The sequence below is a fragment of the Bombus vancouverensis genome, chromosome 10 (genome assembly GCF_051014615.1).
Source record: "Bombus vancouverensis nearcticus chromosome 10, iyBomVanc1_principal, whole genome shotgun sequence".
NCBI classification, from domain to species: domain Eukaryota; kingdom Metazoa; phylum Arthropoda; class Insecta; order Hymenoptera; family Apidae; genus Bombus; species Bombus vancouverensis.
This window is the reverse complement of record NC_134920.1, coordinates 13,913,595-13,930,637: the sequence shown is the minus strand read 5'-3', so window position 1 is coordinate 13,930,637 and position 17,043 is coordinate 13,913,595. Positions and strand designations below refer to the sequence as shown.

The following is a 17,043-nucleotide window of genomic DNA, read 5'->3' as shown; positions in this document are numbered from 1 at the left end:
TTTTTACTAAGAGCTTGGACACAACGGATTTTTCGAGCGAATAGCGAGATTATATTCTCGAAATGTTTACGATCTAGCATCATTTATACCCACGTTATATCGGATGAGTGCCAGATAAACGCAGGGGAACGGGAAATATCGGCGGGTGATTGCGACGTGCGTTGTTTTAGGAAGAGATGCGCGCGCACAATGGCCACGTATAACATCACGCGACATAGAAAAAGAATCGAGAGAGACGACCGAGAGAGAATACGTACTCGGTTGGTTCTAGCGTGTGTGTGTGTGTGTGTTGTTGTTGTGTGTGTGCGCGCGCTCGCGCAAGGGTGCGTCACGGTGAGATGAAACACCAGGAAAGAAGACAAAGAAGGGAGTATGTATGCAGAAGAGAAACGGAAAGAGATAGACGCAACATTGTCGAGTTCCATAGTAGTGAAACACACGCACACACATAAGAGCGCTTATAATTTTTACGCTACGCGCAGACTCGTGTTGACTATCGAAGTTTGTTTTCAATCAGCCAGCATCGCGTGAACTTGTTGCCCGTATAATTGGTATAGTATTGCGTGGTAAGTTTATTAGCCGTATTCTTATATTACGTAAGGTTATAAGGTCGATTGTTTACCTGGCTGTTTCAGCCACCGTTTTACATAATTGACCAACTCCAATATTGTCTTGCAAAAAGTTTAACGAACAAAAGCACATCATTGCTGCATCATCCACATCATAGATGCGATAATCAACCGGATATCGATCACATATCACATCGAATTAACAAATCGAGAAAAATGTTCGATCGCAGAAGGAGGATATATACTTTATGTACATCCTTGTACAGTGCGTTCGTATAAACGAATAGGAAATTGCGCTTTTGACTCTTTATACAATTTTACAAACAATCGCTTGAAAACAACGTTTAATTTAAACATCGAGGAGATTTAATCGTTGATCAGAATCAACAAATATTATTACGTAGAAATGGAATGCATCGAACGAGCTTTTACGCTCTTACCCTGAGAACGCGACGGATTTCTTGTCTAAACAGAAAATTTAAAGGACAATGTTGTTCGGTCGCACAAAATAACAGCATAAACCGGTTTCTGCACGTGGCAAGAGTTGCTCGATCGTGCCCGGTGAACCGGCAGTACCCGACTACAATACCTACCACCATGCTATCGATTTACGTAACTTTCTTCCACTTTTGACACACATTCCTCCCTAAGTTATTTTGAAGTTCCAGGATGACGAAACGGAAGATAAGGCCAAATGTGCGTTTGACTAGGTGGCTAAGATGGGTTTAAGGGTTGCGGGTTACGTAAGCATTATGTATGTAACTTGAAGAGGCTTCGTAGCTATGAATCAACCAGGTGCAACGTAAACAGGTGCCAAAGGGCAAGGCGTAATCGCGGAGAAACCGAGGATGAAAAAAGATAACGAAAGTTGAATTTTCAAAATGGTCACTGCTGCTAGTTCATAATCGTTTTTCGAGTTGTCTCGATTCTGTCACGTGATGTCGACTGTTTTAGATAGAATCGATCGTTTAAATCGATTTGGAATACGTGTATTTATAACGGCGACGTTAGGAAGCTCGATTACTACGACTCATCGAACAATATTTGTAAAACCACGGAGATGACCACGAAACTGTATATTGATACAAATTTATGTAATTACTTCAGGTTCTATGCATGACACGATGAATTCATCGAGAATTCATTAATTTTAACGAGTTATTATCGTTCTTCGGTAACCAGTGACTCATCCAAACGGATTATCGCTGTACTCTATCTCTTATCGTTTAACGAAGCGAGAGAAATGCGCGTTGCAAATTTGTATTGCGAACTCACCTAGTGCCGCCTTTCAAAAATAAACGAAATTTTGGTTAAATTATAGCGATATTTGGTTCTTGAATAGCTAATCTAATTGGTTAATGGTTAATGACATTTAGTTTAGCAGTGAGAGAAGAAACCAGATAACGCGAACGATGTGTATATTACATATCCCGTGTTAATAAAGTTAAAGCAAAACAATTACGGTGTGATACAAGACGCGCATATTATGTTATGTAATTTGACAAACCGATCGCTCAGCACGAATTGTTCATCTCTCTAAAACTTTCATTCGTAAACTTATGGATGTCTTTGAATGAAAGTATGGCTTATTTAGATGCAGTATCGGGGCTAACGGTTAAGAAATAGGTTGTAATGATTCGAATTTGAATATTTTGGCGTCTAATATAACCTTTAATTAGTCGAGCAACAACAACGACAACAGGTTATGAAAACCGTTAAGATAGTTTAAACGATTAATAATACCGAAATAGATAGATTTTCAGAGTTTTACGTAATATAAATCGTTCGATAAAACAATCGGGATTAATACGCGGAGAAAAAGAAGTTGGTAAATACGATAGAGAGCGGAAAAGAGCCGAATTTGTTCGAATTACGCTACTTGTTTAAAAGATAGTGAAAAGTAATTGTGATTTTTTTGTTTCGAGTGTTCACACATGGCTATGCGAATTCGCGATTGGAAATATTTTCGAAAAGAAATTGCCGTCGAATAAATTTTCTCAAGAGCTAATTGATCCATAAGCAACGAAGATAAAAGGAGCGAGAACGATATACTCGACGAGCGTCGATTGTCGAGCGTCGAGCGTCGAGCGTGAAGGCATGATTTCACGCAGCACGTGGATCCACGATTCAGGGTCAAATAATAGGACGCGCAGAAGTTCTTTGTCCAAGGTCTTCCGCATGATATTCAGTTTTGGTTGACTGTTTTATCACGCGTAAATTTTACACAACACCTTTGACGTTTTGTATTTTTTGTTTGAATGGCAAACTTCTTTATGCTTGCGAAGCGATAAATTACATACAGACTTATATCTACCTATATCTGTTTTCAAAAAGAGAGCGATGCGTCGTAGGTATATGTTTGGTTATTACAACTAATCTAATTCTATTCGATATCATAATAAAAAAATATCTTGTTACAATGCACAAAAATTCGCAACTCCTTTTTCCTTTCAAAATTTGATCCTTTCGATTCGCCACGACAATGTATATAGGCGCGATATTCGCACACTTCGTATCGTATAAATACATAAATGTATGTATATGTAATCCATTACTTGTTATCTTAAGATCAAAGGGACGTTGATAGATATTATCGAATGGTATGGAGAGGTATGGAGAGCGAGAGAAAGAGAGAATGAGCACCTTGAATAGTGCAGGGTATAGAACGTATAAAGCAGTATTATCAAGAGAGACCGAGAGAGAGAGAAAAGTATCGGTAATATTTCCAAAAAGATTTTTATTTGTGATTCTATCGTTAGGTATTGCTTAATGTTCTCACGAAATCTAGTAGATCCTTACGACGACGTAATAAGACGCGGAAATAATTTAGTTCGTTCGTGACCGCATCGGTACAGTTAGTAGCAGAATTAATTGCAAATCCACGTTTTCGCCAGCGAATTAATCAAGCTATTAGTTTATAAATTAAGTCGACATTTATAGACACTTAATAAACTGTAAATTAAGGAGAGAATACGAGACAATTTCGATGATTAACGGTGTACGGTGTGAAAAACGGACGAAACCATCCTCCGTGAAAAATGCCAACGAACTTGCTTGACCCGGGAGGAAGACCAGTGGCCTGATCTGGTATCGATCACACATCAAATTTCCTACGATTCCGCGTTTCGTGGCATTACCGTATTCCATGTTTTTCGCCGATCGGATCGCTAAAACATCAAACCGGTCTACGATTTCTACGATCTACCCTGTGTACGCTCTGTAGCCTTGACTTTATTGTAGCAAACGCGTACAGATTTACATACATATGTGCCTAAGTACCTTTATTACGACTGTGTCGCGATATCGCTATCTCTTTTGCCCCTTTTCTTTTTGTAACAACGACATGCAAATTATATTCATCGGCGAAACTCGTCGCGCGTATCCGTCTCTTCTTCTTTTATCTTATTTCCCAGAAACGAACATCCTTATAGGTTCGCCTTTATAAGGATCCTTTTTGCGGTGATACGTAACGTACGTACTACTTAGGTATGTACATGCGATCAATGATGTCTCGTGATGGTTCAACGCACACCAAATAAAAATATGGAAAATAGTAAATATTTTCTGCGGAACGAGCGCGATAAGATTAAGCAAATGGTATTTCTTTCTCGCTTGTCGCGATGTACAAAGCGCGATTTCTTGCGATAAAGACAAGCTGTTGAACAAGCGAATCGAAGGCAAACTCGTGAATAGATAATGAGAATATTAGGAGTGAATTAAAGGCGAATACCCGAATAGAAATGCAACGAGGTTCGAATTGTCGGATAATTTTCGAAGATCAGAGACATTTTCGACGAATATATAATCGTATTACGTGTAATCTGACCTATTACGAGAAACGAGATAACGAGTTCGTCTCGCGTGATATATCGGTACACTTGTCTGCGCGACATTGCTCAGAGACGTTTTTACAAAACAAATTTCCGAGGGAGGGAAGAGGATAACGTTGCTTGCGCGTTGGCATTCTTACGATAACATTACACGATTTTGCACGATATCGATAACGTCGTTATTGATAAGCTTGTCAATAAACAATAAATTCTGTAATCTGTAATTCTGTAATCTACAGCCTCGTGCAAGTTTACGAAATTGTTGCCTAAACGTCCTACGTAATCGAAAATTATTTCGAATAATACACCATAAATTGAAAAGACGTTTAGACGTTTCGTCCGATATCTCTCTAGACCTTGATACGATTCGCTTTCCGGTGGAATCATTCGATAGGACTCGAGTCTCGAAACGATCGAAAGAATCGAATCGGTACGATCGCTTGTAACCGAGCAGGCAGACTCAGAAATGCTGAATATTGCTGAATTTTATATTATATTATACTACGTACCTTCCGAACGGTCGAACGAGTTGCAACGAACACACCAGTTAGCATAAACGATATTTATAACGATACGTTAGACACGGGACTCGTGCCAGACGCGTAAAAGCGATTTGGACCCGTTTTATTCTCGAAAACGAGTATCTCTCGCGCATCGTCGAAAATTTGCTCGCGATCTGCACACCTGTTTGACTTTCCATGTCAAAACGTGAATAAATACGAAGAAACGCGGGCGATCTTGTTAAAAAGCTATATCCTCTCGGATTTTGAAATATGTTCTAAAGCTCGACATCCTGAACAGCTTTTTCCTATACGTATATATATAACAGGCGGTCGGCCTTATTTATTTTTGAATTATACACGAAAATATCCCGCCGCATGTTTTTAGTTTTCAAGCCGAGTTGGATTAGTAGTATCAGAGAGAAAATTACCTCTCTGGTAGTACATGGTAGTAAGGGCCGCCGCATTTAACCGCATTTAGCCGGCTATCATTTAACTCTTAATTAAGAATGAATCGTCACTCTGTTTCAATCGTAATACAGCCAAGTTCGTTGCTTTTTGAAGAAAACCAATTGTTTACGAGTTTCAAATTTCCTGTGTCAAGTGATTCCAAACACTTTTTTTCTTTTCCACGTGTTTTTTATCTCTTTTCAACTTAGCAGGATTCAATGAATCATTACTCAAATACTCCATCGTACTATGTGCTACTAATGCAACGTAGTAGCTTGAAAGCTAAGGCCGAGCGACGATATATTTTTGCACGTAACTGGAAAACTAAGGCCGATCGTCGATTATACGTGCAGGAAAAAGTTGTTCGGAATGTTGAGCTTTACGACGTATTTGAAAATCATCGAAATCGGAGAGAAAGTAGGTTTTAGACAAGTTCGCCGAATCATGATTTCACGCGTTCGATATACGTGTACGTGATAAAAAAAATGTGATCAGAAAGGAAAAGAGAAGCGCGTTCTTTTGCTGTACGGATATCTTCTGTATCGTTACATATACTCTAATCGACCTTTTTCGTTCTTTGGTGTAGATATATAATAGTCGTTTATTCCCCCGTTATTTATTCCATTCTAGTGAATAGCAATGTCGAAATATTGGCACTGAATAAACGCGAACCAAGTATTTTGCGTGAATTTGAAATTAACGAAATGAAATTAATCAGAGACATTTTTCTGTTAGTACGGACGATGGACGGAAACTGCGGTACAGATTGATCGACGTTTGCAACTTGTCGTTCTTCGTACACCACAAATACATAAGTACATACATTGTATAATCGGACGCCAAACGCGTAGTTGCATAGTTATTTTCTGACATTAGCGTGGACAAGCAAATATACGGTGTGAGTGAGCGATAGAAGACAATGTACAATGCAGTTGTACAATGCGCAGCTGGAAAAATGCAGGCCTGATCGGTTATTTCGTACAGACCCAACAAAATTATAACGATAAGCACCGCGTGTTAGCCGAAACTATCATATATGTATGTATATAAACAAAAGAATATAGCGACGCGTGACGGCGAACGATAGGAAACACATATCTACATGTGTAAGCATAAGACGCGAAGAAACTGATCCACACAGAAAATTAGCTCGAGCGCGAGTAAATCTGAGCAGCCTCGATTCGATACGATCAGACACGACGACGAAATTTAAAATAAGCGCTTATTCAAACTATTAGTGTACGTCGTTGTGTTCGCAATGGAGCAGTAGCATTCATATTGCACGCGTGGTGAGATGATCGCTATAATCGAAGACGGATTTCGATGGTGTTTAAGATGTAAGCGAGATAACTCGGCATCGAGTGTCGGTATCTAAATTATCGAAACTAGGACATACGATTAACAAAATACACTCGCAAAATGAAGAACGATTCATTGGAAAGGAACGTAGATACTGGATCGTATTCGAAAGCTTTCAGAATATATATTCCACCCTGCGTGATTAATCCTGGATACGTGACCCAGCTTACGGCATTTCGAAGCGATTTCTTTGTCGACGACCGATTCACATTGATCTCAAGGGAAGAAGAGTAGAAAAGCGAAAAGCTTAAGCGATCTTAACCCAAACCGAGCATGTAAGAAATATCGTGTTTCCGCTTGTTACGTATTTACATTTCTTCTCCAATCGACCACGTTGTTTCTCATTCCGTTCTGACTCCTCGCTCGCTATCGAGTCGTATTTACGGTTGAAATTCATACCTTCTTGGAAGGATTTATAGAGGCGAAGTTTTAACGAACGCAGACTATTATTACAAGGCCCGTTCACGTAACCTCGAAGAACACACAAATTCGTGCTATCGAACTGTCCCGTTTTGTGACCAAGTTTTCAGGAAAGAAGAAGAAAGAAAATACAATATCGTATAAAATAAATCATTTTTAAGCGACTTAAACTCAATTGTAAACGGTAATGTTCAAAATGTGAATCAGACAGAAAATATTGTATGGCTACGTGTACCGTCCCGTAACGGTACTTTTGCCAAAACCATTTTCCAATAGAAAATTATCGAGGATATACATAAGTAAATATATATTTTCTTATATTTTCTTTTGTGTGTGTGTGGGCGTGCGTGCGTGTATATTTTATGTATATATCTATTGAAAAGGAATTTCTATTGGAAAATGGTTTTGGCAAAAGTATCGTTAAGAGACGGTACGACGTAAGCATACAATATTTTCTGTCGGATTTACATTTCGAACATTACCGTTTACAATTGAATTTAAGCCGCTTAAAAACGGTACTTTTATTTCTTTTCATCTTAAAGTACCTTTTAAAATTCTTGGAAAATATTTATCATATATATATATAATGTTGGGAAAAACCCTAATACCCTAGAGTCCGGACTTTTACTATAGCGGCACTTAAATAATAAAAATAAGGAATAGTTTTAATGTTCCAATATGATTTTATGACGATGGGTTCGTGTATCTGACAGAGGTATGAAATGATTATATGGCTCTCCTTAAAAACAAAGATTGACCCGAGAAGCGGGGACAGGAATATATAAGGGCAGCCTCTTTTGGATTAAAAGTTAGAGTTCGAGTTAGTTAGTTTGTTAGTGAGTGGTTGGACGAATTGCCGATTGGGTTATCGGGAAATTACCCGAATCGAGTAGCACATTGATACTTGTCCTCCCGTGGACCGTGGATTCGTTATCGAACCTGAATTCGTCGTCACCATCATCTCGACCATCCTATTGTCTCGTCCTATTACTCATAGCCTCTTGTAGTGTCATATATAATAAATAAATTCGTAATGTTCAGGATTTCGGGTGAACCTCTGTTTATGTCTCGGACAGCGCATCTGCCCTTTTCCAAGTTGAAAACATTACAATGCGGGTCTCATAAAGAGCTTAACTAACACCCTAAGCCCTCGATGAGTCAACTCCAAAGTAAACAACTGATACCAATCAGAAACGCCGGAGGATATGCGCTCACAATGGTGAGAAGGAAATCCCAGGACGGAGAGCTAGTACGTAGGGAGGCTTCCTCAGAGTTTCTTAAACCAGTCTTCAAACAGTCTTCACCAACACAGTCATACTCTCCGTGTAATACTAAACAGTGCAAATGAATCAATAAACAGAACATTACTCATAATATATAATAAAACATAATCGATGCCATTTGCATAGTCTTAATTCTCGCGCGTATGCAATAAATCTAATTAGAAATTGAACTATGTTACGAGATGCGGGAAAACTAGGCTAGAAATAGAATGATGTAGAAACAACGTTGAGGGTATAAAAGTCACACTAAATTAATTAAGTTAAATGACCGAGGACCCGAGCGGAATGAAACGTTAATAACGCGTCTTCGTCAAGGTTTTCAGTTAGGAGGTTATTGGCTCGGCAGCATAACGATCACGCCGTTGATAGATCAAGAAGCGAAACTACGTCGTTACCAGTATTCGAGTGATCTCGTATCTGTGTACGCAAGCGAATCCATACGTCGTAGGTTCCAACTAGCTTATTGCATCACTCGCGCTTATACGCGTGGCCATGACCGTCCACAGATAGAATCGTTTCGACCTTTGGGCCGAATTCGCCCAAATAAATGATTGTTTCTCGATAGATGCAACATGGAATACTAAATAATCGACTCGATGACAATAATTTGCTACCGCAACGCGTAAGACTGGGAAATGCAAATAGATTCGTTTATCCAGAGGTTAGAGTGTCAAAGTTAAATGCACGGTACAAGGACTCGTTCGATTACAGATTTCTGACGATGGAACGCGTCGCATTGATCGACAGTTATACTCTCTTTCTAAACGTACATCGATCTCTGTATGGATTTAGATTTTTGCTCAACGATATCCTTTCGTCGTTAACCGCGACTTTGTTCAACTCGGTAAGACTATCGTACCGAGCAGTTTTGAGAAAGTCTATTTTCGACGTTTGAAATATCCAAGAACGACGGACGACGTTTATCCAATCGGCACACTCGGAGTGTTGTTCGTTGGGACAAATACATACTTAGAAATTAAAATAATTCTATAAAAATACGCTTAATCGGTGACAACGAGCTGCTGAGCAATATTTCGGAACTTTTATGCCGTTTGAAAATTGCTTACGATTAGCATTGGTATAAATCATTGATTTATTAGCTTGAATCTTTTTGGGATATTCTGATCATCGGTAATATTTGCTTTGTTGACACATAATTCTTGTCGCTCTCCTTGTTCTCTGTTCTTCCTCTCCTGAGAATAACAATAGCGTGTAATGTGTCTGTGCACGATCTCGTCCGCCTTTATCTATTGCCTATTGCCTATTGCCTATTGCCTGGCTGCCTGTCTGTTTGCCTGCCTGCCCGTCTGCCTGCCTGCCTGCCTGCCTGCCTGCCTGCCTGCCCGTCTGCCTGCCTGCCTACCTGCCTGCCTACCTGCCTACCTACTTACCTACCTACTTACCTACCTACTTACCTACCTACATGCCTACATATTACCTATATACGCATATACATATACGCGTACATATATCTTTTACGATCGAAGAACCGCCTTTTCCCGCGTCCAAGCAAAGCAAGCTCGATCAGTGGATGACTTCCGGTAAATTTGTCCTTCCTCTTAGTTCGATGAGCCCACCTACTGAAATTTAAATGATATTCTACGAGGGAAAGATAAAAATCGACCGAATATCATGAATTATACGTTGTCGTATCATAAATTAACGTTATTCGATATCGCGACTAAGGATGGACGACCTCTGTGCGGCTGACACGAGTTAAACTCGACGACCTCGTACGTGCATGTCACTAGTCACGTATGCTTTGTCGATAACTATTTATACGTATGTTTTTTCTACGTTGAACTATTTTAATGTCAAAGCAACGAGAGAGAAACAAGCACGCTACATGTGATAGAATCCCAAGATTCGCATTTTTCATTGTCTTTTACTATTCGTATGCAAATTGTCGCAAGACACGTATATAAACATGCTTGCATATAACATTGAATGAATTTATTTTATAAGCATCGTAATCTGCATTCTTATATTACTTACGTTATCGCTTTTTGTCTCAATTTTATCATCATTATCCCTTTACGGAAACACGTATAATATAATATTTGAACGAAATCGATCAAGTAATCAAGTGATCAAGTAATAGAGACGTTGCTGCCATCTATAGCTCACAGTATGTATGTATGTACATACGTACAAGAACATCACGGAGATGAACATTGTTTTACCTTTATCCTTGAAACGTTATACCTAATGCATTTCATGAAAATCGTAATGAACTGTATTTGAATTCGATAAACTGTCGTCTCATTCCTATTGGCATTCTTATGGATTCGAATATATATATATATATATATATATATGTGTGTATATTGTATACATATGTATTCAATTACAGCAAATGTAAAATAACACTTACCTATGCTCGTATATACATATGTATGTAGTAAAGAAATATCGTTGATGGAATTTTTTAAACAAGACCATTAAAAATAAACCAATACGATTACACGTATTATATGGAGTGCGGCAAATATGCAGAGATCCAGGTATTCAACCCTGACCGCCTTTCGTGTCTTCGACCGATATAGCTCGTACCGCACCCTTCCCCTACTATCGAATCGTTTCTTCAATTTTTCTTTTTAGTACTTAAATTTGCTATAGTAGAAACGACAATGGAAAGACTTGTGTGAGCTGTACACCGTTTACACGAAAGTGACAATTTTTATTTGCGTGCGAGTAACGAGCTAGAATAAACAAAACGTTGTATAATAACGTTGTATAATACCAGATAATATATTATAAAATGCCGCTACTCGTACGTATTTGTACAACTTTTGAAATATAATGAAATATAAACGATAAATATAAACGTTAAAGCGTTTATCCCTAATATAATCTGTTAATCGATCGAACACGTTTTACAGTATTTACTGCTTGAGATATACTTCAGATGTACAACAAATGTCGAACTTGATCGAGATATCGATCGATGGATACATCACTTTTCAACGTTTCGCTAACACGGTAGTGTCGATTCATTCGACTCGTAACTTCATTCACGTGTGTACGTCTTCGGTGGATCGGAAGTATTTTGAGGTTATGTGTAATCTCACAAGGCGATATGTATTTTATTTTACCAAGCTGGACGTAACGGCCGATACAGTGCAATGATTTTGGTAGATTTTTCGATCGTAAAATGTCGGTCGTTACAAGTTTGAATAATGTATCGATAGATTATAAGAGAAAGCATCTCTATAAAACGTGATATCGTTGATTATTGATATTGTATCTTCGCACGAATCATCGTACAAAACTCAGATATGAAATTTTGGTTGTTTCGATTACATAATTACGGTGTATGCCGTAATTTGAAACTACGACACTTTGGGCATGCGACTTTGCATAGAAACGCTGAGTCGATCGAAGCAAAGGTAGATCCAAGGATTTTGGCTCTCAGAGATAAATTGCTGTATTGCGATTACTTGGATTCTGGAAATGTTAAAATGGGGTTTCTAAAGCAGAAAAAGTTCGAGAAATTGAAATTCAACTATGAGCAAATGCAAAGGTACGAAGAAATTGCTTATAAACCTGCTTTCAGTGTACTGCTGAACGATCTAAAGGAAGGTAAAAATAAGATCGTCGTTGACCAGGAAGAAAAGAAAATGGAGGATAATAATTGTGAAAAGGAAACTGTAGTAAAACAAAAGCCTGTACACATGCCGTACGAGATGGTAGATTCGTATGAAATAATCGATTCGATATCGGATGACACTGAAAAAACGAGTTCGACCGTATCAAACGAAGAATATAAGAACTTGTACGAAAAGTATCTGGAGTTGAAGAAGAGCGGTTTGAGCGAGCTTAGTTTCAAAGATTTCATAAAGTCCATGGAAGACGATGTCGATCGTTCAGATACGGACGATCTGCCAAATTCGGAGTTGTGGAAAGTTTCAGATACTTGGATGTCCGATTACGAACAGTTCGACGACACTTTGCTCGACGTGAGTCGTTACGGTACATCGGATCCTAATTCGAACGTAAGTTGTGTACCGTGCGGTGGTTGTGGTGCGTTATTGCACTGCAGGGATCCAGCGATCCCTGGATATTTACCGTCGGAATTGTTTTCGTTTAAAAGCGACGAAGACTTGAAATCCATGACATGTCAAAGGTGTCATTTTTTAAAGTTCTACAACACGGCTTTAGAAGTGAAAGTATCGATCGAAGATTATCCCAAGTTGTTGAGAGTGATCAAAAGTAAAAAATGCGCCGTCATACTTATAATCGATCTGACCGATTTCCCTTGCAGTATTTGGCCCGATCTGAAGAGCGTTTTGCATCCTTTTACTCCTATTTTCCTGGTTGGGAACAAAGTCGACCTGCTGCCCACCGATAGCCCGTCATTCCTCGAGAACGTAAAACAATGTTTATTAGATTCCGTGATCGATGTAACCGGCGTAAAGAGGGAAAACATTACGCACGTGCAACTTATGTCCGCAAAAACTGGATACGGCATAGAGCATCTTATAAACAAGTTGCAGTACAAATGGCGTCACAAAGGTGCGTACTGTCTATCGCGTCTCCTTCGTCCTAACGAGAGAAATCAAAAAGAAAGTTGTCAGCGTCTATGATACGTATTCCATTTAAGAATTGTTAGTTTCGCTGATTACGCATAATCGTTGATATGTTTCAGGTGACGTTTATTTGGTTGGTTGTACAAACGTTGGCAAATCTTCCTTGTTCAATACTTTGTTAAATTCTGATTATTGCAAAGTACAAGCTATCGATCTGGTGCAACGCGCTACGGTGTCTGCTTGGCCGGGAACTACGTTAAACTTGCTCAAGTTTCCAATTTTAAATCCGACTGATAAAAAACGTAGGTTAAGAACAGTGAGGCTTATCAAGGAGAGGTTTTATAGGACGCAAGAATCACATTACAAGAACTATCAGTTTGAAATGACGAAGGATATGAAGTTTGCGACGTTAGAAGGTAGCCGAGCAATTTGAACGTATTATCGTCAATCTTTCTCGAGTTGTTCGACTTCTTACGTTCGTTCGAAAAATTTTTGTTCGTTCGTTTGTTTGTAGAGCACGTTGGTAAATCGTTTACCAGGAAATCGTTGAAAGACGCGAGAGCAGATCCTTTTTCCGAAGTATCGCACAAGGCCGTGTCTAGAAAACCGGTTTTAGACGAATCTAGACCAGAGTACAAACAGAGCCGTTGGTGCTACGATACTCCTGGTACTATTCAGGCGGATCAAATACTAAATTTGCTAACGACCGACGAACTGTCGCTAACGTTACCGCAAGAAATTATCACACCGAGAACGTTCATGTTTAGACCGAAAGAGACTGTGTTCGTGGCTGGTATGGGAAGGTTGGACTATCTCGAAGGAGAATACTTCATACGGTAATTAGTATATTCTTCGTATCTCGAAGATTCGTACACGATACATATGAACGTTACACAGAGTCATTAGTTATTAAACTGGAAATTCTTTCGTTCTCTGCCTTTGGGATAGATGCACGCTGTTCGCGAGCGAGCATCTGCCTATAACGATGTGTCGTACCACCGATGCGGACGAGGTCTACGATCGATTGTTGGGGACGAGTGCTTTCCGCGTACCTATCGACGACTCGGAACGATTAAAAGTATGGCCGAAATTGAAGCCGAAAGAGATTAGACAGATAACCGGTGTGAATGGCGAGGAATCCGTCGCTGACGTTGTACTGTCAAGTATAGGTAGGTTGAATTGGTAAACGATAGTCGCAGCGGTGAATTGCGTCGCGTTTCATTTAATCCGTTATAATCGACAGGTTGGATCGCGATCACGCCCTTGGAAAACGAAAGCGTCTCATTAAGAGCGTGGACACCCGAAGGTCGTGGTATATACTTGAGATGCCCGGCGTTGTTAAAGAAATCGGTGAGTCTTCGGGGTGCAAAGGTGCGTGGTACTCCGATGTATTCGTTGGGTCGGCGAGTATACGTTAAACGTTAAACAACAACTCGATTACGTTACGTTATCAGAATCATTCAGCACTTTATTCTCACGTACGTTTACACCGAATGTCTCGGTTCTGCGTAAGTACATAATTTTGTAAAACTATCGCGATCTTTTGCAAGAACTTTGCTCCTTTTCTCCCCTTTGTCACGCGTATACGATGTAATAAAGCGTTGTCTCGTTGTTTTTCTTCTCTCCTGGTAATTTCATTTCACTAACGAAAATGGTTAACAGGCAATGGATCTTGCGCGTTTTACTTGCTATCTTTTGCCGTGCAACGCGACTTTACCTTTCTCTCCGTAAGATGGACGAGACGTTGATCGTAATCCTCTGCAAAAATAAGCACAAAGAGAAGAAGAGAAAGAAGAAGAAAAGATTGAAAGTAGTTGTGGAAGACGTTGGAAAGACGATGGATCGCGCTACGCGCACGATAAACTTACGTAGAGATCCGTTGTTGCGATATCGAACGATCTTTTTGCGGATGAGCGGGATTGTCGGGAGAGATCCTGCCGTCGCATTCGTTGGAAAAGTAACATTTGTACTTGAAACAGACGGGGCAGCTGTCGAAGATGTGTAGGTTGCCACAAACGGAGGATACCCGGTAGTGTCTTGACGGCACATCGAATTCTGTGTCGGTATCGGTATCGAGGTAAATATCGTTCCGACACTTTGATCCGTATTTCATCGGATGGTAACACCGATCGGTCCGAGCGAGTTCGCCTTCACACGAGTATTCCACGTGGTTACACGGATCGTTTCGACACTGTGTGCTGTAAAAATCGAAATTTTACAAAGTCGAGATGGCAATAAGCGTCGTAGGTGATAAATAAGCAAGGAAGAGGGAATCGGTGGTATATACTTACAGATGGCAAACTTGAGCTTTCGTCTTGGTTCGACTATGACAAACCTTCCTCTGCCTGATGATACCTTTGACGGGTCGTTTCCTGTGAGCGTGAGATTTTTGCTGAAAATTACGATTGATGGAAAGATGAAACAGCGTAGCCAAAGGTAACGCGAAGTAACGCGAATATAGCGTTTTACCTTGGAATCGATGGTTTTCGGATTGACGATGTACGGCCTGTCGAGGTTCGCGTCGTAAATCGTTTTCACCTCTTCTATCACCGTTTTCGTGGAAATTTCGATTTTAGGCGCTATAATACCCTGTTGAAACGGTTTGCCTTGGAATTAGTTTAACGGAGAGCGTGAGTATTACAGTCGGAGAGAAGGGACACTAACGGGGAAATACTTGGTCGGGTCCATGAGCAGATCGACGTCGACTCCGGGCAGCAACCGTTTGCAATAAGTTACCGGATAGAGCAGATCGGCCAAACTGGTCTGAAACGTAGCCAAAAGGATGGGCTGGTTGCACGGACTAAGCCATTGTATCAATTCCGCGTGGAGAGATTGTTGCTGCAGAATCCGTTGCAAGTCTGTCAAAGCAGCCAGCCGTGTGAAAGTTTTCTTAAAGTTAAACTCGTTGTGAAATAATAGCGGAAAAATCGGTGATACTCTATGAGATTCTAGGGTGGAACCAAAACTGTTTATTCGCAATGCTATTTTTCCGTTCGGACATAGCCATACACCGGGGCACGTAATCTGAAAGAGGTTATTTTTCCAATTAGTTCGATTGGAATATCGATCGGACGTTGGACGACTCTCGGATGGCTACTTACGGCGTGTAATTCCAGTCGTATTTTCACACAGAAACCTTTGCCCGCCATGATCGCCGCTGAGATAGTTTGGTTCGGTAGCGAGCGCGACTATCGAGATATCCGCTACTTATCTGAAGATCATTTTCTTGGATGGCGGTTTTAGCAGACGGAGGGAATCCGTGAGGTGGCGAATCGGCGGGATAAATGACGCGATCGCCGTTTTATCGGTGTGTGTTTTTCGGCAAACGTATTCTCGGTAAACGGAGTGTACGGCGTGCAGAGTCGATGTGCTGGCGGTTGTGGTCGGTGGTGGTGGTGGTGGTGGTGGTGGTATTGGTGTTGGTGGTGGTGGTGGTGGTGGTGGTGGCGGTGGTGGTGGTGGTGGTGGTTTATGGTAGTGGTGCGTGCCATGTCGGCGCGGGATCGGCGTGGCTCGTTCGTTGCCAGGAAACGGAATAGGCACAACATCGATGTTGAATTTTATCGACGATCGCGACAAACGATAGCATAGCCGCGTCGTTTAAACTTTGAAAGGTATTCCTAGAAACTTCTCGGTCGGTAAACCTCTCTGAACGTGTCGTATTCGAAGCTCGTTAGCGATAAAATCCGTTTGTTTTCGGCCAAACGATAACCTTGGATCGTTGGTTCGAGCTATCAAGGGTTCCGAGAACCAGCCATACCTATGAAATTGCAATCGTTTATATTTCCGGATGTAGCGTGTATTACTAGGGCGTACTCCATATTGACGGTCGGTGGCTTGAACGCGTAAATATCCTTCGGTGAGAGGACCAGTCGTTTCGAGATCAAATCTACGTACTCTCGTCGAACCTCGGAAGCCGGGATCGCGTCGTGTTTTGCGTAAAACTTACCGGTTAGAGGTTTCGTACGCGCGATAGCTACGAACTTTTCTTGCAGGCGAAAGTACTTTTTCTCCTTCTCGTATCGCTCGGTATAAAATCGCAGTTTCACAGGGTTCATGTCGCTTTTATCCGTCCGTCGTCAGCCCGTGCGAATTTCGTCGAT

The 17,043-nt window shown here is 40.5% G+C and overlaps 3 protein-coding genes and 1 long non-coding RNA gene across 5 annotated transcripts; 2 read left to right on the top strand and 2 right to left on the bottom strand.

Moving 5' to 3' along the window:
• The first annotated feature begins 1 nt into the window (after position 1).
• On the top strand, positions 2-2,999 carry LOC117163624 (uncharacterized). The gene is made up of 2 exons (XR_013059384.1): positions 2-566; positions 636-2,999. It is a non-coding gene; the product is annotated as an uncharacterized LOC117163624 (long non-coding RNA).
• An 8,301-nt stretch (positions 3,000-11,300) lies between these two features.
• Positions 11,301-14,563, top strand: LOC117163608 (nitric oxide-associated protein 1). The gene is made up of 5 exons (XM_033346032.2): positions 11,301-12,926; positions 13,060-13,356; positions 13,455-13,776; positions 13,889-14,109; positions 14,184-14,563. The coding sequence occupies exons 1-5, from the start codon at positions 11,690-11,692 to the stop codon at positions 14,363-14,365; spliced, it is 2,259 nt and encodes a 752-aa protein (XP_033201923.1). The 5' UTR covers positions 11,301-11,689; the 3' UTR covers positions 14,366-14,563.
• Positions 14,383-16,506, bottom strand: LOC117163617 (uncharacterized). Of its 2 annotated transcripts, XM_033346051.2 has the most exons (6): positions 16,042-16,501; positions 15,605-15,964; positions 15,410-15,529; positions 15,232-15,332; positions 14,809-15,138; positions 14,383-14,698 (listed from the first exon to the last, which is right to left on the bottom strand). In XM_033346051.2, exons 1-6 carry the CDS (start codon positions 16,087-16,089, stop codon positions 14,629-14,631), a joined length of 1,029 nt encoding a protein of 342 aa, XP_033201942.2. In that variant the 5' UTR covers positions 16,090-16,501; the 3' UTR covers positions 14,383-14,628. The 2 variants fall into 2 exon arrangements, with proteins under 2 accessions (XP_033201942.2, XP_076478350.1); XM_076622235.1 differs by lacking the exon at positions 15,410-15,529 and having other exon boundaries at positions 16,042-16,506.
• Positions 16,358-17,030, bottom strand: LOC117163623 (uncharacterized). The gene is made up of 2 exons (XM_033346059.2): positions 16,757-17,030; positions 16,358-16,700 (listed from the first exon to the last, which is right to left on the bottom strand). The coding sequence occupies exons 1-2, from the start codon at positions 16,996-16,998 to the stop codon at positions 16,541-16,543; spliced, it is 402 nt and encodes a 133-aa protein (XP_033201950.1). The 5' UTR covers positions 16,999-17,030; the 3' UTR covers positions 16,358-16,540.
• Between the last annotated feature and the right edge of the window lie 13 nt (positions 17,031-17,043).

Excerpts from the sequence above, each read along its gene's own strand:
- LOC117163623 (XM_033346059.2), bottom strand. The coding sequence starts at position 16,998 with ATGAACCCTGTGAAACTGCGATTTTATACCGAGCGATACGAGAAGGAG. Across the intron at positions 16,701-16,756 it reads CCACCGACCGTCAATATGGA|GTATGGCTGGTTCTCGGAAC; the intron begins GTACGCCCTAGT and ends GCAATTTCATAG.
- LOC117163608 (XM_033346032.2), top strand. The coding sequence starts at position 11,690 with ATGAAATTTTGGTTGTTTCGATTACATAATTACGGTGTATGCCGTAAT. Across the intron at positions 13,357-13,454 it reads GAAGTTTGCGACGTTAGAAG|AGCACGTTGGTAAATCGTTT; the intron begins GTAGCCGAGCAA and ends GTTTGTTTGTAG. Across the intron at positions 14,110-14,183 it reads CGTTGTACTGTCAAGTATAG|GTTGGATCGCGATCACGCCC; the intron begins GTAGGTTGAATT and ends TATAATCGACAG.
- LOC117163617 (XM_033346051.2), bottom strand. The coding sequence starts at position 16,089 with ATGGCGGGCAAAGGTTTCTGTGTGAAAATACGACTGGAATTACACGCC. Across the intron at positions 15,530-15,604 it reads ACCCGACCAAGTATTTCCCC|GGTATTATAGCGCCTAAAAT; the intron begins GTTAGTGTCCCT and ends CCGTTTCAACAG. Across the intron at positions 15,333-15,409 it reads CGAAAACCATCGATTCCAAG|CAAAAATCTCACGCTCACAG; the intron begins GTAAAACGCTAT and ends CGTAATTTTCAG.